Source organism: Neophocaena asiaeorientalis, unplaced genomic scaffold (assembly GCF_003031525.2).
Source record: "Neophocaena asiaeorientalis asiaeorientalis breed wild unplaced genomic scaffold, Neophocaena_asiaeorientalis_V1.1 scaffold204, whole genome shotgun sequence".
In the NCBI taxonomy this organism is placed as follows: domain Eukaryota; kingdom Metazoa; phylum Chordata; class Mammalia; order Artiodactyla; family Phocoenidae; genus Neophocaena; species Neophocaena asiaeorientalis.
This window is the reverse complement of record NW_020173922.1, coordinates 4,203,665-4,220,911: the sequence shown is the minus strand read 5'-3', so window position 1 is coordinate 4,220,911 and position 17,247 is coordinate 4,203,665. Positions and strand designations below refer to the sequence as shown.

General features: G+C 42.7%; 1 protein-coding gene across 3 annotated transcripts in view; it reads left to right on the top strand.

Moving 5' to 3' along the window:
- The window catches only part of SIL1 (SIL1 nucleotide exchange factor), a 282,845-nt gene that overhangs the window by 196,802 nt on the left and 68,796 nt on the right, over positions 1-17,247 (top strand). For all 3 annotated transcript variants that reach the window (XM_024752381.1, XM_024752380.1, XM_024752382.1), the window contains exons 5-6: positions 3,842-3,941; positions 12,662-12,853. In XM_024752381.1, the coding sequence (XP_024608149.1) occupies positions 3,842-3,941; positions 12,662-12,853 (292 nt within the window). The remainder of the gene's footprint in view (positions 1-3,841; positions 3,942-12,661; positions 12,854-17,247) is intronic.

Here is a 17,247-nt window from a genome sequence, read left to right as displayed (position 1 = left end):
AAAGAACCACTGGCTAGAGAGAGATGGGGATAGTCCATTCAGCCTAATCCATGGCAGCTTCCCCATTAGAGCTGCTGGATGTGTGACTGGCCACACTGCTACCTAGAGCTGCAGTTCCTGTGGGTTCTAAAGCCTGGGAGAGGTTTCCTGACTCTGACTTGTCCCAGAAGATTCTCTTGGCGCTACCTGAGTTCAGTGTATAGTTGGCTCTCAGCAGGTTTTCCTCTTCCTCTTTGTGTGTTAGGTATTGCCGTCTCCACTGGTTTTAGTCTGTATCCCTGTCAATCTCTACATAGTACATCTCTATTTTTGCCTTGGAACAACCAGATTTTTGAGTCATCCTCTTATGTTTAGAGGGATAAGGGACAAACTGCATCCAAGTTGTTTCATTTTGGGTTGAGCATTTACCACGGTATAATATGGTATAGTAGTTAATAAGGGAGTGGGCCAAGGACAGGACCATTTGCTTACTCCATTCATTCATTTCACAAAAGACCTATTGAGTGCCTATGTGCCAGGCACTGGGGATACAGTAGTAAACAAAACAGGCAAGATGCTAGCTTTATTGAGGTTGGCAGGCAGGAAAAGAGAGAAATAAGTATGCAAGTAAGGTAATTACAGATTATAATAATACTAGGGAAGAAATAAGGTGATAAGTCCCTGAGGGAGGTAACTGTAGATAGGATGGTTTGAGAAGGCCTTCTCAAAGAGATGTTTGAACTGAGACCTGAAGTATGAGGGGCATTTAGTCATGCAGAGGGTTGGTTTTATAGGTTTATGGTTAGAGCATTTCAGGCAGAAGAAACAAGAAGATTTTCTGGCTTTGTTAAGGAAAGGGCTTTGTCAAGTTCAAGAAACAGGAAAATGATCAGGTTGACTAGAGGGTAGGAGAAGGAAGAAGACTAACATGAGATGAGATTGGGAAGGTATGAGGGGCCAGATCATGTGGACTTTTGAGGAGCATGTTAAATGTTCTTCATTTAAGTAGAATTGTAATGGAAAGCCATTGGAGGATTTGGGGTGGGAGAGTCATTTAATGTAATGTAGTTTAGCAAGATCATTCTAGTTGCTATGTATATGGAGGATAGATTGAAGGTGGACAAAAAAAGATGCACAGAGACAATTAGAATGTCATTTAAGTGGATCAGGCAAAACATAATGGTGGCTTAGTCTATGGTGTGTGAAGGAGAGTGGATGAATTGGAGATTTAATTTGGAGGTAGCAGCAATAGGACTTGCTTACGACTTAGATGTAGGGGTTGGAAAAAGGGTAGGGTTAGGGGTTCAGGGTAAAGCCTCATTTGGGATTTGCACAACTAGGTACTTGAAGGTACTATTTATTGAAATAGAAAAGATTGAGAGAGGGACAGTTTTATGGGGAGAATTATCAAGACCTATGTTTTAGATGTAATAAGTTTGGGGTGGCCATTAAACATCCGAGATCCAAGATATATCAGTAGTTGTACAGGAGTCTGGCTGGTACTCAGAGAAGAGATTTGGGTCAAAGATGTAAATTTGGGCATCACTGCCTGATAGACATTTTAAAATATTTAGGTGAGAGGGTAGAGATGGAGAAGAAAAGATTTTCCAGGATTGAACTCTGAGGTGTTCCAGCATATAGGATTTAGGTAGGAGATAAGGAGCCAACAAGAAGAGACAGAGAAGGAGTAAGGAAGAGGAAGAACCCGGAGAGTGTGGCAACAAGAAGCCGGGAAAGGAGAGTGTTTCAAGGAGGGAGGGGTGAACTGTGTAAATGCTGCTGAGTGGTTGAGGAACATGGCACTAGTGAAGAGTCCATTGGATTTGACCATCAGTTACTGGGAATTTTGATGAGCAGTTTTAGTGGGGTTGTGGGAATAAAATCCAGGTTAATGCATATGGCAACGTAAATAGCATTCAAGGAGGTGTGGATAGTGAATGAAGACAATGTGTTCATAAAGTTTTACTTAATCTGAACAGGAGCAGGGAAATGGCATGATAATTAGAGACTGTGGAGTCAAAGGAGTGTTGGTATGCTGATGGGAATAATCCAATCAAAGGAAAACTTGATGATGCAGGCAGGTGGGAGTGGTATAATTATGGGAGTTAAAGCTTTTGAAAAGGCAAGTGGGATCTCTAGCCTAAGTTCAGCAGGGGCAGGGACACTGTCATCCATTCCAATAGTAGAGAAAGCAGAAAATACAGATCTAGGTGCAGGTTGGTGTATAGAGTGGATGATGGAAAGGTGAGGGAGTTCTTGATAACATCTGTTTTTCTCAGTGAAGAATAAAGTAAGAATAGCTGAGGATAGTTGTATGTGTGCCTGTGCGTGTGCACACACTCGTGTGTACCCACACATGTGCACACTTCTGTGTGTGCAGTTGGGGCTGAGAGTGGGTGATGATGGATAGCCTGAAGAATGGGACTTTAGGCAGTAAACAGTTATACAGACATGACGGGATTAATCCTGACCAAGTATTGGAGGAAGGAGAAGATAATCTGCTCAAGTTATAGCCCTAAATACGTAACTCCCTCCTAGGGGTAAGGGTCAGGGCAGTGGCATCCTCATGCAACTGGCAGTGGGTGATTCTCTGACAGGAAAGGGGTTCTCTTTCCTACCTTGTAGGGTTGTGGTAATGATTTGAATGAAATATTACTTCTAAAGGGTTAACATAGTGTCTGACACATGGATAAGTGGTCTGTAAATGGGAGTGATTAGCTATTATTAATTAGTTTAGGAGGACTGGGGTTTAAAGAAGTCAAGTCTGAGGGCCCTAAGGGGTCTCTAGGATGAATCAAAGACTGAGTGAGTACCTCTCATGAGACCTGAGGCTGGCTAGGATCTTGGACCATGAGACTGATGTACTCATCTCGCCTGGAACAGAGAGTGGTCCAGTAGCCCCTTCCTCCCCATCCTCTGATATATCTCCAGGGATAGCTGGATTCCTCCCTCCCCCTGCCCTGCCAGCTGGACAGTCTTGTCATGCACAGCCCACTTTCTACGCTTCCCTTAGTCTGTATGTACCACTCTTTTTCTTACCTCTGTTAACTGAACTGAAGTGAGTGCTGGTGGCAAAACCTGCCTTCCACCCCCTCACCCCATGAATACCTTCTCTGCAGTCAAGATGAATTGTTGTGGCTTGGATCAGCTCCAGGGCTCTTTGTGAGGATACCACTCTAGTCTCTGCCAGGTTCCTGACATTATGTCCACATTGGTTCCTTTCTTCCCTGTCCTTGGAGGCTGGCTATGGAAGGTGGCTGGCCTCGATTTTAGTTCTCAGTATCTCAAACTCATTCCTTTGTCAGGTTGACTCATACCTCCTGCATGTACTCTGTGCTCAGGGGTTGGTCTTAAGGGTATGAATTTATCCAACCTGTTTTTGTAAAGATAGACTGAGTCGTCAAATCAGGTCAGGCACACACTTGGGGGGCTCAGGTCCCTGTTGGTCTCTTTCCTAGAAGAATATAAATAGGGTATATGTTATTTCCTCCGTCTGTGCCCAGCGTCCTCCAGGAGGTCTTACTCTGGCACGTACTGAGAGAGCAGCATCGCACAGACATTCTAGACTTGTTCTACCCAAGTAGCTGGTTGAGAGCTCTCTGTCCGTGGTGGGCTTCTGTCTGCCTTATGCCATTTTCTCCTCTTTCATGAAGTGACTCCATCTTCAGCTCTTTCCTCCTCTAGCTTCAAGGTGAGATCACCCTGTTAGACTTCTGGCTGACCCACGGCAAAGTTAGGATAGTGTGCTCTGAGTTAGAGCTGGCCTGGATTAGCTGGCCTTGGAGTGCCAGCCACCCAGAGGGGTTTTCTTTCTTGGGAAAGATGGTGCCCCCCTTGTGACTCTCAACTTCTCTTTGGACAGGCTGGACATCAACACCAACACCTATACATCTCAGGACCTCAAGAGCGCACTGGCAAAATTCAAGGAGGGGGCAGATATGGAGAGTTCAAAGGAAGACAAGGTTTGTGATGTTGTTTATAGTAAGTTCATGTTATCCTGCAGAATGGCCTTGAAGGGAATCACTGTCTCCTGAAGCTTTAGCAGTGAACATGGGATAATAATAACAATAATATTATAAAATAATTTAAAGAGCCAAGTAAGTTAATGCCAAATAAGTAACCCTTTACAGACTCTTAAAAAAAAATGCTGGGAGCTTTTCTGTCATCGTTTGCGTTAGAATCCAACTTCCCATTACATATTTGGGAAAATTGAAGCACAAAGCAGAGAGAGCCATACTCTGCATTACCACAGACATCAGTGAGGGGAATAGAGATTAAAATCCAGATCTCTTCACTTATACTTGGATTAGACACAAGTTTAAAGGACAGAGGACCTAGGCCAGGAAGGAAGGAGCCCAAGTCCTTTGAACATATAGCAAACCTTTTCCAGACCTCAAATTCCTTAAATGTACAACAGATGGCTGAGGTTTCCCTCCAGCTCTAAATTTGTTTATAAGCTAAGGGAATGAAAAGGAGAAAGAGGCAGAATTGTAGCCCCTTGGTTACACCTCTAATGTCTGGGATGGCTCATGGATCCCAACCTATCAGAATGAAGTCTTATTCTTAGATGGGTCATGAGCTCATGTGATAGCCAGAGAATGTTACAAATCAGTTTTTACATTTCCACTTGAGTCCTGTCCTTGAAAGAACCTCCTCCAATGTCTGCCTTGCAGACCTTTCTAAGTTCTCCCTCCCCCTTCTCCTCTTCACAAGCCCCTTTGCTTTGTATTATATTTCTCTGCCCTCACCCCAGAATTCTGGCAGTATCTTGGAAAGGCAACACCAGGTTCTTGACAGCCTGTGTGTTAGTGGAGGAAGCTTTAGGTCCCTCAGATCCTTCAGAGCTAAGTATTTCTGAGACAGATGGACTGTGTGTGTGTGTGTGTGTGTGTGTGTGTGTGTGTGTGTGTGTTGGAGAGGACCTCAGGAGGAGGTGTTAATATGCAGGCCAAGTCTCCATGTCTTTACTCATCTTACCAAAGTCTCATCTCCCAACATGGAGAGTGTATGTGGTATGAGAAGGTGAGTAGCAGGATGGCAGCAATTGTGGTAAAGGAAGGTGATGCATAAAATTATATCCCATTGCAGGTGTATTAACTGTGTGGGTGGAGAGGTGTGAGGAAAAGCAAATCCCCTACCTGCTGAAGGTGAGGCCAGCAGAGGAGAGCAGTGCATGCTTAGGTGCCCGGAACAGAGATTGGTATTCCTGTGACCAGGGGTTGGGCTCATTCCCACTCATTCTCTCACCATGAGCTCCACATGGAGCAGATGGGAACATAAAAGTTGGCCCCTGTTCCATGTTTTCTCTGTGGGTGGAAGACCCACTGCACCCCTGTCTCTTCTCTTTGCTCTCTTTAATGACATTCTTATCCCCTAATTCAATTAGTGTAGAAAAGTATGAATATTATGAAAATATTTTTTAATGTAAAAGCAAGAGATTATTTAAGTTTTCAGTTGCTGTTTTTTTGCAATTAAAAATAATTCTTTCCCTGTGCAAGGGGAGATCCCAATAATGGTACCAAATACGACACTCCTGTACCAGCTGATTTGAGTCAGCTGCCACTTCTGACTTATGGCTGCCACACTGTTTCTTTACTTCTGTGGCACTTAGGTTGTTAGCTCCTTCACTGAGGTGCTGGGTCCTAGATTCTTTTTCTCATTTTCATTTGTATCCTTCCTGGACTGACTCAGCTCCCTGCCAATGCATTGGGACTGGCAAGTAAATTAACTTGAAGTAGGTTGGGGAGTTTCTTACATGTCTCAAGCTCCTGGCTACAGATACCATAATACTTTTTGTTTATCATCTTTAAACAAAATCTTTGCATGGTGACTTGCAAGTACAGGATGTACTTTTACTATTTATAAAGACAATACTGTGAGATATTGTATCATATCTCAACCAATTGAGTGAATTTTTTTTACCTGATTTTTTTGGGGGAAGGGCATCAATTCCATTATAACCATTGGTAACTTATTAGATTTAAGTGAATCAGTCCTTCCCAGAGTCCCTTGCTTTTTTTTTTTTTTTTTGCGGTACGCGGGCCTCTCACTGTTGTGGCCTCTCCTGTTGCAGAGCACAGGCTCCGGACGCACAGGCTCAGCGGCCATGGCTCACGGGCCCAGCCGCTCCGTGGCATGTGGGATCTTCCGAGACCGGGGCACAAACCCGTGTCCCCTGCATCGGCAGGCGGACTCTCAACCACTGCGCCACCAGCGAAGCCCCCAGAGTCCCTTGTTTTGTGGAAAATCTCTGTCTTACCCAACACATTTGGGCCATTGTTTTTGAACCTGATCTCTTTATCCCTCTACTATCATACAAATTGCTTGATGCTTTATGTTTTATCATGTCAGCTGTTATTTACCTATATCCTATAAATTGCTCCATTAAAAAATATGGTCTTCTTTTTTAAAAATATTTATTTATTTTATTTATTTTTGGCTGCGTTGGGTCTTAGTTGTGGCACGAGGGATCTTCACTGCGGCCTGTGGGATCTTTTATTGTGGTGCACGGGCTCTTCATTTTGGTATGCGGGCTTCTCTCTTTCTGGTTGTGGTGTGTGGGTTTTTTCTCTCTAGTTGAGGCGCGTGGGCTTAGTTGCCCCGCGGCATGTTGGATCTTAGTTCCCCGACCAGGGATCGAACCCGCGTCCCCTGCATTGGAAGGCAGATTCTTTACCACTGGAACACCAGGAGGTCCCCCAAATATGGCCTTCTTAAACTTTTGATTCTGGCCAAGATAAAATAGACTCATTTCTCCCTATTCTTCCTGCTCAGGACAACTAAAAATCCTGGACATAATACTAAAAGCAAATATAAGAAAACTTTAAAGGTGAGAAGAAGAAGGTGGATTAGATAGGGACCTTGGAATTTCAGGGATGACATGGCAGTGAGTTCCTTGGCTTTCTTTTTGCCCTCTGTATATCCCAGAATGGGCACTGGAGAAGCCCGTATCATGGAAATAGCAACAGGTACAGATAGAGAAAAGGCCCTAAGAAAGGCCTGCTCTTCATAAGATAGAACTAGGAAAAGGGCAGCCTAATAGAACAAAGAACTTTTTGACAATACTTACTCTGCTTTAGCCAAAGACCTCCCTTAGTGCCAGTGGGAGTTGAATGGGGAACTTGTATTTCCACCTCCCATTTGGTGTAATATAGCAAAGCTGTACTCTCTTTCCTCCACCAGAGTGGTGTCAGCAGAAGCTGAGTGGGGAGACTGAACTTGCACCCCCTCTGGTGGCAATAGATGGTGTGAGGCAGTGCTCTTCTACCTCAATCAAGGTGGTGTCAGGGAGAATTGAGCAGAGAGCCTGAATTTCTACTCTCTGCCCAGTGGTAGAAGACTATTCTCTGCTTCTCCCACTGCTGTAGTACCAGCAGAGACCAAGTGTGGAGCCTGGTTTTCACCCTTCACATGCATGTAGCAGGCTGCTTTTTCTGTTGGGGTGGTGTCAGCAGAGGCCAAGAAGGGAACCTGAATGTCTGTCCCCTCCCTGGCAGCACCAAGGTAGTTTTTCACTTCTCTTAGCTTCAGCGTTGCCAGAGGGCTGGTGAATGGAGAGTCTGTACTTCTACCCTCCATCTGGTGGGAACAAGGCAGCGTAAGTTAGCATTCTGCTTTCTACTCCGGGGCAGTGTTAATGGGGATAAGTGAGGAGCCTGAACTTCTACCCTCGGATCAGCAGTGATGAGGCAGTGCTTCAGTTACCCTGCCAAGGTGATGTCAGTAGAGGCCAAGGAAGGGCTTCCATTCCCAATGCTGAGTGTGCAGCAGTGGCAGGTGATGCTCTTCCTTCTCCTAACAAGAGAGTGGTGGTAGGGTTTTGGAGGGAAGGGAGATGGAGAAAGGAATTTTGCATATGAAGTTCTGGGAATGCTCCCTAGTAACCCACAAGAGAAACTGACCAGAATTAACACAGCAGATTTGAGAATGGAACTACAGTGTAGAATACTGCCCATGTTTTTAGATTAGCTCTAGGTAGCACACACAGGAAGCAGACCAAAATAACACTGCAAATTCTGTGAAAACTAAATTGTCTTGGGGTCACAACTGTACAAGAAGACCAGAACCAACATATTAAACCTAAACAGTGTGACTGCTTACTGTAAAGGAAGTTTCAGTGGAATTCAGAGTCTTATAACTTAATACTCAAAATGCCTAGTATACCAAAAATCACTCATCATACCAAGAACCAGGAAAATCAAAACTTGAATTAGGAAAGACAATTAACCAATGCCAACAGTGAGATGACCCAGGAGTTGGTATTATCAAACAAGAATTTTAAAGCAGTTATCATAAAAATGCTTCAAGCAGTTATGTACACTCTTGAGACAAATGATAATCTCAGCAGAGAAATAGAAGACATAAGAAAGAACAGCATAGAATTTTAGAACTGAAAAATACAACTGAAAATTAGAAAATTAATCACTGGATAGGCTTACTAGTAGAATAGAGATGAGAAAGAAAAGAATCAGTGAACTTAAAGACAGATAAAAAGTCATCTAAGTAACAGAAAACAGATTGAAAAAAAAAATGAACAGAGACTTAAGGACCTGTAGGATTATAACAAAATCTAAGATCTGTGTCACAGAGTCTCAGAAGGAGAGGAGAAAGAATACTGGGCTGAGAAAATAATCAAAGAAATAAAGATGGAAAACTCCCCCAATTGATGAAAGATATAAACCCACAGAGTCATGAAGCTGAGTGAATTCTAAATAGGATAAATTCAAAGAAATCAATACCATGACACATCACAGTCAACCTTCTGAAAACTAAAGACAGAAAAAAAATCTGGAAAGCAGCAAGACAGAAACCATGTACTATCAATAGGGAATAATGATTGAATGACAGCATCTTTTTCATCTGAAATCACAAGGCCAAAAATATGTGGCATATTTTTCAAGTGCTAAAAAAAACAAATTGTTCACTCAGAATTCTGTAGCCAATGAAAATCTCCTTCAGGAGTGTCAGGGAGAAAATCAAGACACTCTCACACAAAAGAAAATTAAAAGAATTTATCACCAGCAGACCTACCTAAAAAAATGACTAAAGAATATTTTTCAAAGAGAAAGGAAATAATAACAGAAGAAAACATGGACCATTGGGAAGAAAGAACAGTGAAGTGAATAAAAATAAGGGAAACTATAATAGACTATCCTTCTCTTGAAGTTTTAAAATTATGTTTGATAGTTGTAGCAAAAATTATGACATCATCTGTAATTCCGTGTGTGTTTAATAATATATGTTCAACTACCAGAGTTACCACTTTTTGCTTCTTTGCTGCGCTTTCAACTTTGTTGATCAGTTCTCTCTTTTGATTATCCATTTTTATGAAATGTTACATGGGTTTATCCTTGAGGGATGAGGAAGCCATATAACTACACACTTGACATCTGTGTGTGAACTGCGTAATGGATGCGCAGTGACAGTTCACTGTCAGGTTTTGAAATAAATGTGATCAGCCACTGTTCATGATTGGCATTTATGTTATTTACATAGTGATTTATGGACTGAAGAGCTAGCAGCAAAGTTGGTACTTAATGCAATTAAAGTTAAATATATTGATGGCAACTGAAGTTTGAGTCATGTTGGGAGACTAGTATTATTTAAACTGTGGTTGAAATTGGTGCATATCAGATCTGTTCAAAGCAAGGACTGTGTATCTGATAAAAGACTTGCATCTATCTAGAACATATAAAGAATCCTCAAAACTTAACCGTAAAAACCAACAAACAATTTGAAAATGGGAAGAGGACATGAACAAACATTTCACCAAAGAGGATATGTAGATGGCAAATAAGCACATGAAAAAATGTTTAGTGTTATTAGATGTTAGAGATATGCAAATTAAATTCACCATGAAATATCACTATACATCTATTACTTTTTTTTTTTTTTTTTGTCAGCCTCTGCTCTACAACAAAGTGAATCAGCTATACATATACATATGATCCCATATGTCTTCCCTCTTGCGTCTCCCTCCCTCCCACCATCTATTACTTTTTAATGATAATACTATCTATTAGATAGATAGTAATAGATAGCAGTATCTATTACTATTAAATGATAATACTAAATACTAGTGAGGATGTGGAGAAACTGGATCTTTCATACATGGTTGGTGGGAATATAAAATGGTTCAGCTACTCTGGAAAATAGTTGGGCTCTTTCTTATAAAACCAAACATATGCTTATCATTATGACCCAGCAATTGCACTCTTGGGCACTTATCCCAGAGAAATAAGAACTTAAGTTTATTTTTTAAATTTTATTTTATTTTTGCTTGTGTTGGATCTTCATTGCTGTGTGAGGGCTTTCACTAGTTGTGGCAAGCGGGGGCTACTCTTTGTTGCGGTGCGCAGGCTTCTCACTGTCGTGGCTTCTCTTGTTGCAGAGCACAGGCTCTAGGTGCGTGGGATTCAGTAATTGTGGCACACGGGCTCAGTAGTTGTGGCGCATGGGCTTAGTTGCTCTGCGGCATGTAGGACCTTCCTGGGCCAGGGATCGAACCCATGTCCCCTGCATTGGCAGGCAGATTCTTAACCACTGCGCCACCAGGGGAGCCCAAGTTTGTTTGTTTATTTATTTATTATTTCTTTTGCGGTACGTGGGCCTCTCACTGTTGTGGCCTCTCCCATTGTGGAGCACAGGCTCCGGACGCACAGGCTCAGCGGCCATGGCTCACGGGCCTAGCCGCTCCGCGGCATGTGGGATCTTCCCAGACCGGGGCACGAACCCGTGTCCCCTGCATCGGCAGGCGGACTCTCAACCACTGTGCCACCAGGGAAGCCCCCAAATTAATTTTTTTAAAAACCTTTATACAAATGTTCATGCGGTTTTATTCATAATACTCCAAACGTAGAAACAAACATTCTTCAACAGGTGAATGTTTAAACAAACTGTACATCTATACAGTGGAATACTACTCAGCATTAAAAAGAAACAAACCATTGATATTTACAGTAACTTGGATAGATCTCAAGTGCCTTAAGTTTAGTAAAAGGGCCAATCTCAAAAAATTACAGACTGTGTAACTGTCTGTATAGCTTTCACCAAATGCTAGAATTATAGATATGGAGAACAAATTAGTAGTTGCCAGGGCATAGGGACAGGAGGCAAGGGATGAGAGGATGAGGTGCAACTATAGAGGACTACGGTGGAGTTGTTTGATGGTGATGGAACAGTTCTGTAACTTGATTGTTCTGTTATGAATCTGTATATTAGATAAAATTGTGGAGAATGATGCACACACGTACATGCACATGTGTACATGTCAAAGCTGGTGAAATCTGAATAAGGCTTGTGGTCTAGTTAATAGTATTGTACCTATGTCACTTTCTTGGTTTTGACATTGTGCTGTTATTGCATAAGATGTTACCATCAGAGGAAGCTGAATGAAGGCTATATAGTACTCTGTGTATTATTTTTGTAATTTCCTTTGAGTTTATAATTACTGCAAAATTAAAAGTTTTGTTTTGTTAAAGGCCTTCCCAAGGGCTAGGCATGCATCATTTTTGTGAGGCAGAGGTGACTAGTTTCTTATCCTGCTCACTTGTCTGTCATCCCACAGCTCTAGGCAGTGACTCAGCTTTCCTAGACTTCTTTGCCTGGCCATTGGCAGCCACCCAGAGTCCTCTAGCTGGGTGTAAGGAGAGCATTTCACTGTTTTGCCTAAAGGAGAATATGGCATCGCATAGGTGTGATTGCTCTGCTAGGAACTTGGTTTTTTTTTAAGAGAGACTGATTCATTTCTTTGGTTGGTGTTTCTATGGAGTCCTTGTAACTGGAGAGAAAACCCACAGGTAATAGATGAGCAATTTGGAGCTGACAGCTGCTCATCATCCTGCCTTTTATAAATATTCAGGCCTTTTAATTATTCTTGGAAGATAGAGACATAAGCCACTGTGACCTTTCAGACTCTCTTTATAAGCACTATCCTCTAAAATTGGGAAGAAAACAGAAAGTGTCACATGTATAAAATATCTAATTAAAGCCTCTTACTCACCTCCAACATAACTTCATTTTAAAATCTTTATATGTGTGGGGGGTGGGGAGGGACTGAGCGAAAATTGTTTGAGACTTTATTATAGTATATACAGTAATTTAGCTACTTCAAAAGTTGAACAAATTGTACACCTGTAGTTAGATTGACAGTAATGGCAGAGATTTAATTTTCATCAGCAAATTGCTCCCACTCTGACAGCTCTTTACCCACAGTTTCCTCCATCCGGATTTCCCTAAAATGTTGCTGGATGGGGCAGGGGCAAAACAAAGATATCCTATGATTGTAGAAGAAAGAGAACCAAGGTGTGGATTATTCCGTTAGACCTCAGCTTTCCCGCGTGAGGTTATGGGTTGGAGGGTGAGCTTGCATTGCTTCCCCTGACCTCAGTGATTACAAAAAGAAGACTTGACATTCTTCCGAACATTGGAAGGCATACTGAGATAGGTGAACCTTGGAAAATCTTGAGTGTGTTCTTGGGGCAGAGGGCTACATGGGTAGACTCTGAGGGCTCTCTATTCTCTGGGCATCTTGGAAAGTATCAGGACTTTTGATAGTACAGATTAAAGAAGATTGCCTCCTAGAGCAGCAGTTCTTTGAGGATGGGCATCCATGGTAGACCACAGGAGTCTTGGGGAGATGTCTTCAACTGAGGATTAACCATCTCTTTGCTACTCTCCTTAGGCAAGGCAGGCCAAAGTTAAACGGCTGTTCCGTCCCATTGAGGAGCTGAAGAAGGACTTTGAGGAGCTGAATGTTGTCATTGAGACTGACATGCAGATTATGGTACGACTGATCAACAAGTTCAATAGTTCCAACTCCAGCCTGGAAGAGAAGATTGCGGCACTCTTTGATCTTGAATATTATGTCCATCAGGTATTATATTTCATTGACTGTCAGTCTGACTTTTAACAGCTCCAAAAAATAACACCCCCTGCCCAAGGCCCTACGAAAATATTGTCACCATCTTTCCTTCTCTCTCAAGGTGTACAGCATTTTGTAAAAAAATATTTATTTATTATTATTTTTTTTTTGGCTGCGTGGGGTCTTCGTTGCTGCGCACGGGCTTTGTCTGGTTGTGGTGAGCAGAGGCTACTCTTCGTTGCGGTGTGCAGGCTTCTCATTGCAGTGGCTTCTCTTATTGCGGAGCATGGGCTCTAGGTACACGGGTTTCAGCAGTTGTGGCTCGTGGGCTCTAGAGCGCAGGCTCAATAGTTGTGGCGCCTGGGCCTAGTTACTCTGCAGCATGTGGGATCTTTCTGGACCAGGGCTCGAACCCATGTTCCCTGCATTAGCAGGCAGATTCTTAACCACTGCGCCACCAGGGAGCCTGGTATATAGCATTTTTAATCTAGGCCAATATCTGTTGTAGTAAGATATCTTCTTACAGACCAGAGGCAAGCTCTTTTTCATTTGGAGTGTTACTACTTCATTTAATTTTTCAACACTGAGGATACAGCAGAGGTAAAATAGATGTGGTACTTGTTCCATGTAGCTTATAGTCTGGAAGTGAGAGTGATTAAATAATGAACAATTGAACAATGAAAAAATTAACAATTTAATAATGAGATAATTTAAGACTGCGATAAGGGCTCCAGAGGGTAATGTGTGAATATATAACAGGGGAACTTAGCCTAGCTGGGGAAGGCTTCTCTGAGGTAGTGACATTTAGGCTGAGCATTAAAGGATGATTAGGGGTTAACTAGGCAAAGAGGGGAGATTGGAACTGGGGGTGGCAAACTATGGCCCACTTTTGTGAACAAAGTTTTATTGGAACACAGTCACATCTATTTGTTTATGTGTTGTTTTATTGCTTTTGACTGTTTTACTGCTGCAGTGGCAGTGAGCCACATGGCTCACAAAGCCAAAAATGTTTACTTTCAGGCCCTTCAGGAAAAGTTTGCCCCATTGTATTAGAGCATTAGAGGCAGAGGAAACAGCATGTGCAAAACTTCTGAGTCAGAGAAGAACTTGGTGAGATTGAGGACCTGGAAAAGACTGGAGTGGCTGGAGCACAGAGACCAGTGGGTGGGGCGGCATAGATAAAGTGGAAAGGTTAGGGAGTCAGAGAGGTGAGGTTTGGAAAATCATTCTCTTCATGATTTTATCCTTGATCCTAAGAACCATTGGGGAGTTTGAAGCAGGGAAATGACTGATCACACTTGTGCCATAATTGTAATAGTTAATGTTTATTGAGCATTATCATATACTAGGCACATATTCAAGTGCCTTGTACACATTAATTCATTGACTTCCGTACCTGCCTTTGGAGTACTACTGTTAATCCCATTTTATAACTGAGGCAAATAAAGCACAGGTCACATTTGTGATTGCCCAAGGTCAGCCAGTTAGTGAGTGTAGAGCTGGGATTTGCAACAAGATCTGTCTGACCCTAAACTCTGTGCTCTAAACCTTTTGGCTACTCACAGGATACTGGTGCCATCTGAATGAAGCTCAGAGGAGAATAGGTAGATATAAGTGGAAGGAGCCAAGAGAGGTCATGCACTTACTGAATAAGTTAATTTATTGCACGCCTGTTAAGTTCCAGGCACTGTTCCAGTCACTTAAGATACATTTGTGAACAAAATTGGAGCTTACCTTCTAGAAGAGGCAGATAGACAACAAACATAACTAACAAGTAAATTATATATAATATGTTTGAAGGTGATAGGTACTATTCAAAAATAAAAAGTAGAGCAGGATAAGGATTGGCAGTGTTGGGAAGGAAGATTTCAGACAGGAGCAACAGCAAGTACTGAATCCTAAAGGTGGGAGCATGTCTAGTGTGTTTGGGGTACAATAATGTGGCGGGAGCTAAGAGAAGGGGGAGGAAAGTAGGTAAAACTTGGAGGGATAAGGGAAGGGAGATCATGGAGCGCCTTGTTGGCTGTGGAAAAGAATGAAATTGGACAGACACTGTTTGGAGGATGTTGAGCAGAAGAAGCATTTGATCTGACTTACTTTTAAAGGATCCCTCTGGCTGTGTGTTGAGAATTAGTCTGTAGGCCGAGTGCATGGGTAGAAGCAGGAAAACCAGGTAGGAGGCTACTGCAGTAATCCAGACTAGGGGCGATGATGGCCTGGGAAGTCTGTGTAATCATAATCAAAGGCTTGTTTGAGATCTTCATCAAGACATAGATCTTCAGCATCCTCCCACGCGCGACAGCGTCCTTGTTCTCTATAAACTAGGCTAAAAGACATTCTTTCTTTAGGATTTTGCCAGCCTTTGTGTTGAGAGAGGATGAGTGTGTACTGTATCCGCAGGAATTATGGGGTGGCCTCTTCATCTCTCTCTGCTCATAACTCTTTCTCAGGCCTCAAATAGCAGGTCTGTGATCCTTTTAGAGAAGAAAATGGACCTGGGTTCTCTTTCCTCTTTCCAGTCTTTCACTTCAGGGTAAAAACCAAAAATTCCAACAGCTTTTCCGTTATAGATATTTAAAGGATTAAGGATCCTAGGGGTTATTGGCCAGCTCAGTCCTGCTCTGATGTTGACAGCTTTTATTTTTTCTCATCTTAACATACTTGGATGGATCTTTAGGTATCAGGCTTCAGGCTCTTTAGTTGCAGCATAAAAGGCCAAATGACCTTTTATAAGAGCTTATCTTACCTAGGGGGAGTGAGTACACAGGAGGCTAGCAGGGCCCTAACAAATTTTATTTCCCTTGCAGGTTCTTTGGTCACCCTGCAGTGTCATCTCTAGGTTGATAACCCATTCTGCTTTCATGGGTCACTGGGTGGGATTAACAGTTTCTCGGACATCACCAAACTTAGCCTGTGGTCAGTCCAGGAACCAGTTCCCGCATGGAGACCAAACTTGATCTGTTGGCAGAAGAGTCATAAGTGTTTTGGGTGATTAGTCTTTTGAGTAGAAATATGGATAAGGTGGTTTGGGCTGGTATGTCGGGCTTCCTGCAGCAGTGTTAAGTTGTGATTGCACCAGGGGATTAAAGAAGACATAGCTCGGCCTCAAGTTCCAGTTGTGATGGGGAATTAGGGTGATGTAGTACTAGCTTTGAGGAAGATAGGACTCTTCTTGCCAGGAACTTACTTAGTCCACTTCTATTCTAGACTTACTGATTGGCGGTTTTGAGGAGCCATGGGCTTCAAGGACCCAAAGTAGATCTGCCCAAGGATTCCTCACAGCCATGTTTGAATTATTAAACAAGATTTGTGAAAAGCAAAACCATGTGTGTGGAAACAGTGTGTGAGTTATTTATAAGGAACAGCCACTGTCTGCCCCATCCACCCTGGGGTGGTGTATTTGCCTTCCCTCATGTGACTCCTCAGTTATTTACCATCATTTCTCCCTTTCTTTATTCTCTTGGTTATCTCATTGTCTTGTCAGTTTTCTGGTTCCCTTTTTCCCTCCTGAGTGTTGGCACAGTTTCCCTACTGCCTCCTTCCTTATGTGCTCCCTGCTTCTACCTTGAGCTCCTTTCCACCTGTCCCACCCAATCCTGAGGGTAGCCTGGGAAAAGTTCTGGCCCCAGACCCAGGCTCTGGTCATGCCTTCTCCTGTGTGATACTGGGCAGGGTCCAGATTTTGGAGCTTGGGTGTGCAGTAGGCAGAGTGACTCTTTTCTTCCTCGTCTCTAGTGAAATAACAAATGAGAAAACATCTTGAAAAGGCTGAAGTGCTTATATAAATGTCAGCATTTATAATACCCTGGATTATCTTTGTAGTAATGAAGATAAACTGAATCTAGAATAGAACCTCTGTGACTCTGGGCTGTGTTGCTTTGCTCTGCTAGGGACTCATACCAGCCTTGACAAGTAGCCATCTCAGGCATGAAATTATAGGACTCCGAGCCAGAGTTTTATATCTAGAAAACTTGGAGGAAGGAAGATCAAAGGAGAGGTAGTGAATTCTTAGATTTTAAAATCAGAGTATGTGAGGAAGGAAGACTCAGTAAGTATTATTTATTATTTCTTTTTTTGGCTGCGTTGGGTCTTAGTTGCAGCGTGCGGGATCTTTTGTTGCAGTGCGTAGGCTTCTCTCTAGTTGTGGTGCGTGGGCTCAGTAGTTGCGGCGCACACGGGCTTAGTTGCCCCGCGGCATGTGGGATCTTAGTTCTCCAACCAGGAATCAAACCTGTGTCCCCTGCATTGGAAGGCGGATTCTTAACCACTGGACCACCAGGGAAGTCCTGTATTATTTGTGCTTATGTCAGCAAAGCACCCAGCTCTGGGTCTTCCTAGTTAGCTGGGCTATGGCCCAGTAAATCATTCCTCTTCATAAGGACATATTAGGGCAGACAAATGCCAAC